This window comes from Scatophagus argus, chromosome 18 (genome assembly GCF_020382885.2).
Source record: "Scatophagus argus isolate fScaArg1 chromosome 18, fScaArg1.pri, whole genome shotgun sequence".
Taxonomy (NCBI): Eukaryota; Metazoa; Chordata; class Actinopteri; family Scatophagidae; genus Scatophagus; species Scatophagus argus.
In genome coordinates, this window is record NC_058510.1 from 10,788,128 (window position 1) to 10,793,327 (window position 5,200).

At 39.6% G+C, this 5,200-nt stretch overlaps 1 protein-coding gene across 1 annotated transcript; it reads right to left on the minus strand.

The window, feature by feature from the left end:
- On the minus strand, positions 1-3,274 carry LOC124049970. Its single transcript, XM_046372137.1, has 4 exons — positions 3,169-3,274; positions 1,969-2,018; positions 1,338-1,446; positions 1-307 (listed from the first exon to the last, which is right to left on the minus strand). The coding sequence occupies exons 1-4, from the start codon at positions 3,235-3,237 to the stop codon at positions 257-259; spliced, it is 279 nt and encodes a 92-aa protein (XP_046228093.1). The 5' UTR covers positions 3,238-3,274; the 3' UTR covers positions 1-256.
- Positions 3,275-5,200: the final 1,926 nt, after the last annotated feature.

Here is a 5,200-nt window from a genome sequence, read left to right on the forward strand (position 1 = left end):
GCACAGACAATACACGGCAGGGGGTGTAGCTCTTCAACCCTCATCTACTGCTGTAGATGGAACATGCTCAGTCAACTGTGGGTTCGACATGCGTGAATCTTCCAGGTCATGAATGTACAAGAACACTATATACATGGTTATCGGCATGTATGGCTGGTCTCTTCCTCAACGTCCTCCTTCCGCCCTCCTTGTGAAGAACTTTGACGCCTTCCAGGACCACACAAACATCTGCAAAGCATCCACCAGGACCATCACCTCAAAAAAGTGTAGATTGCCATGGTCGTCCCTCCTCATTGCATTCAATGTCCTGAAAGATGGAGGGAACAGAGAACAATGAGCTGTGGCACCCTAACTTTGACCACCAAAATCTAAGCAGCTCATCATTCAGGCCAAGTGCATGTTCATTTGAAGAAATTACCTTAAGGCATTTTAGACATAGTGCTCATGAGAATGAAATGGACACAAGTTTAAGGTCACAATGAGTTCAAGTCAAAAAGGTACATTATGTATAAATGGAGTTACTACATTCAATAATCATCAACAATTTAAATATGATAAAAAGTAGTGTTTGAGGACAACATTGTTCTAGAGATGAATTCAACTTTAAAGATCTGACAATTTTTGCTCCGCTGTGTTAGCAGAACCAGACCAACTGCTAATTGCGAGACACATTTCAACACAGAACACAGCATGCAAGCGTGACTCGCCGGACCCCAGATGTGTTATCAGACTACTTTCTGAGGGAGCTGAAATTAAGCAGAATACATTAAGTGTGAGAGCAAATTAGCCCACATCATGACAGTATTTTATCATGTTGTTGATCACAACGAGGGTCGTGTTAAAGAATCTCGATGCCATTCTTCACCGTGTTTGTGGCATATCTGTGGAGATTCTCAGTCATCCAGGTCATATTCACTCGAAGAGTTAAAGCAAGGCATCTGGACTTGTGAAGATTTGACTTGAAGACGTTTCACTGCTCATCCAAGCAGCTTCTACATAGACAAATTTGCAGGACTAACAGATCCTTTGTTTTACTTAGTATCACTTAGTCACACCTACTGAGCTATATATTTGTTCCCCACCAGACAGTTTTTTCAGAACTGATGAAGCTGTTTGGATGAGCAGTGAAACGTCTTCAATTCAAATCTTCACAAGTCCAGACGCCTTGCTTTAACTCTTCCAGTGACCATGTTTGTGGGTACTCGGTGCCATTTCGTAACAACGCCAAACACAGTAAAAAACAGCATGTTGTGTCTCATTGCTTAAAAATAATACTCTTAATCCTTTAATTTAGTGAATTTTTAATGGTGCACATGAAACAAAAGATAGTAACTTACCTGTTCATAGGTTAGTCCTCCTCTGAGGGTAAGGTTCTGTGCTTCTTGAAGACGCAAGGATTTCCAGGGAGACAGAAGAGACTGTACTTTATCCAATGAAACCCTTGACCTGCCACAATAAAATGGAGTCAACAGAACATCCCAATTTTAATGTAAAAAAGAAAACAAATACAACACCATACCAACCCACTTTATTCAGAGATCCGGGAAGTAAATGAAAACCTTCTCAAAAGGTAGCCAATATCCAAAAAAGCGAAATAACAAACTGTTGATTTAAGGTAGGGGAGAAAGGACAGTAGGAAAGAGGCAAACCTCTTCTGTCCACCCCCTGCTCCCTCACTCCTACCCTCTGCCATCTCTCCTCACCTCCTCTATCCTAATCTCCTCTCATAGGGTAAGGTTTACTCCTCCCTCCTATCCAACCCTCTCCGAACCGCTCTCGTGCTGTACTCCCTCTTCTTCTCACCTCGTTCTGCTTCCTGTTAGGAAATAGAACAAACTAACTTTCCTTATCCTGAGTTTCTCTCCCCTAACCCCTCAACCCTTGGAAATACCCCCTTCTACTAAACAGAATCAGTCCCAACAGTCAAAACAAAAAATATCCTTACAACTACACTGTTTTATGACTTACCTTTTGACATCCGGCTTTGCCTTTACCGACTGCCTCAGATCCTCAGCTACCTTTTGACAGAGAAAAACAATAATTATACCATTATTTCTCTCCATGGATATCAGCACTAAATACACTACAAGGTATGATGATAAAGGAGGGAGACAGGAATGGCATTATATTTGTAACATACATTGTAGAAAAAAAAGAAATAACACAACTAAAATGTTTTTCAACTCATACCAAGACCATTTGAATTTTCTGTTATCAATGTATTTATCCTACTGAAACTTCAGCTTCAACATATTAAGCAATTTTAAAATCACATGAACTGTCAGTCAATATGAACCACATTTTAATTGCGCTACACTTTGGTGAGTGAGAACACAAAAGAAGCATGAAAAGAATAATCAGTGTTGGATATTTGAAGAAGAAAAGCAAAGCTATATGCAGTTGTATATTTAGCTGGTACTGTACACATGGCAAGGCAGCCATCTAGCTAGCTAACTTTTGACATATCATGATCAGAACAACATTAGCTTGCTAACTAGCCAGCTATTTAACATAAACTACCCACCACTACAACTAATGGCAACATTGACTAATGGCATGACAAACGATACTGTGTGGAACTTTGTCCAATGATCGTGATGGAAAGGAAGTTAGCAAGCGAGTTAGCTGGTTGCATTTAGCTTGCCAACCCCGTCCCAAACAAGTTTTTAAGTTATTTTTTCTCGCCGACACAGACAGAGCCGTGGGCAGCTGCTTCTCATGTTTAAAGTGAAGCACCACTATACGCGACGATATCGCGGAAAAAAAACTGAGAGTGGCACTCCCGCCTGTTCGGGGGTAATGACGTTTAATGTCCCCGACAGGGTTTCTAGTGGTATTGAGCAACTTGTTAACAACCGCCTTTTTACGACACGTAAAAACTTAAAAATTCACAAATAGGGTATTTACTTACGTATTTTCTTTATTTGATGTATTTTACCAAAATCCCATTCAAAAAACGTATGGACTTTGAGACCAGGGAACCGGAGGTGCTAAAAGCGCTAACGGTTTAGCGAATTGCTAGCTAACGTTAGCTTGCGAGCAGTAGTCAGTACACACGACGTAGTAAAGATAAAACTGTTTACAATGAAATGACATTAATGCAATATGTTAAAAAACTGCAAAAATAATACACAGCTAGATAGACAAAGGATGACTCGGATTACTCACCATTAACCTGAGGCACAACAGGTTGTATAATGATCGGCATAGCGTCCAGTGGCAAATTAATGATGTCATTTCCGGTTTCCCAGTTTCACTTCCCCTAAATTGTATGCAAACCAATCACATACATTTTAAATAAAAAAATCTTGTTTGTTTCACATCTTTTATTATTTAAACCACGTTAATATGTATTAAGTAATTACATTAAATATATTTTAGAATTGAAAGAATTATACAGATTATGATTAATTTCAGTACATAAATGTAAAAACTATGAATATTTAAATAAAATCAAATAGATTTATGTGCTTAAAATTAAACTCTGTCATGATTAATTTCTGTATCATGATACAGAATCAAGGAACCACAAATGTCATTGCAGTTGATTAAGTTTTTGAGCTTTTTCACTCTGGACTGACCTTCAGACATTGCAATCCATACAGCCAAGCAGCTAGCAAGCAGTTTAGAGAAGTTTGTCTAACATATTCAGCTGTGTATGTGCAAACTGCATTCATATCTCTAGGTTCTTAGTAACTAGTTGTTTTCAGTCTTCTTTTCATCATCCATTCTTCATCATCCTCCTTTTCTTGTGCATCCATTTCTCTGTCAAAATCTCCTCCCCTCTTTTGTCCAGCTGTGTGTTTTTGTCTTCATTAGAGCAGTTACTGATGCATGAGGAAATGGACTGGCAGGTCAGTAGCTACAAACACAAAGTGGGATTCATATTGAACAGCCTATGAAAAGTTTTTCAGTCTGACAAACATACACACACACACAAATTTTACCACCAAGCTCTTTAAATTCCTGACATTTCCTACACCACTAGACAGGTAAACATGTAGTAAAGAAAACTGTTTGTTTTATAGTATAGTATAAACAGTACTTGTCTTCTCTAGGATAATTTGGCCAGCCCAAACCTACTCTGGCACTGAAAATACTCGTGCTGGACATGCGGTATCTCCCTTTTCCAGTCTTGGCAAGGGCTCTGCATAGTTCCCTGTCTGGTAAATTCCCTGATCACTGAGAATGCAGCATTTAGTTTTCTTGTTCTTTAGCTGACCTTGATCATTTCTGTGTCAGGGGAAATCTGAAACTCCAGAGCCATGTGGATCAGTCACTCTGGTAGTGGAAATAAATACCTGTGTGTGTGTGTGTGTGTGTCAGTGTGAGTGTGTACAATATACATGTACGTAAAAGAGAGCAAGGCCTGTCTTGCTGTCATCATGAGGAGCCCATTTAAAGTGCTGATGATGAGTAATAGGTTGGCTGAATGCGAGTGAGGGAGTCCAGCTGGTGTATATTTAAATGGCAAAGAGATGCTCTCTCATTCATATCAACTCTCCGGTGGTCTGTGAGGTTAATTGCTTTCTCTGCCGGGCGCTTACAGATTAACTATCTCACTGAATGCATCCATACAAATGACTCTGTATATACCACAATAAGTTGAAGGGAGTGGTGTGTGTGTGCGTATGTGTGCAGTACTTTGCAACAGAACATAGTGTATGCTTCGGTAGTAGGCAGGCTGCGCAGTGAGGTCAGGGGAGTCAATGAGTCTGACAAACTTTGACTAACAAAGTGGTCTCAACAAGATCTGTGTGGCTTAAAAAGTCTTCAGCAAAAGTTCATTTGTATTACTGAAGCGGATGCAACCCCACAAGATTCATGCTTGTGGGCTTGGTGATTTGCGGGTAAAAGGATATTTTCACCTGCATGTTAAAACCTACAACAATACTACTTTATCACTCCCTTGCTTTTGCAGTTTAGGCAATCATTTAATTTAGTTATGGTAACATTATTCGAGCTGAATAATTGCTAAGGTTTTGGAACATGGGAGGCATTTCTATAGCCATGTCTGCCAAAAATTGTCAAGTGAAAAAAATGAAACGTGGATTTGGCACTTTTCCATCAACTGGCTTGGCGCTAATAAACTAGGCTAAGCAAAGCATTGGAGGTTGGCAGAACAGGCTTTGTTACACATGGCTGTAATATACAGAATAGAAGCAGAGGTCACAAACTGGGAAGAAAATCAACTGTTTGT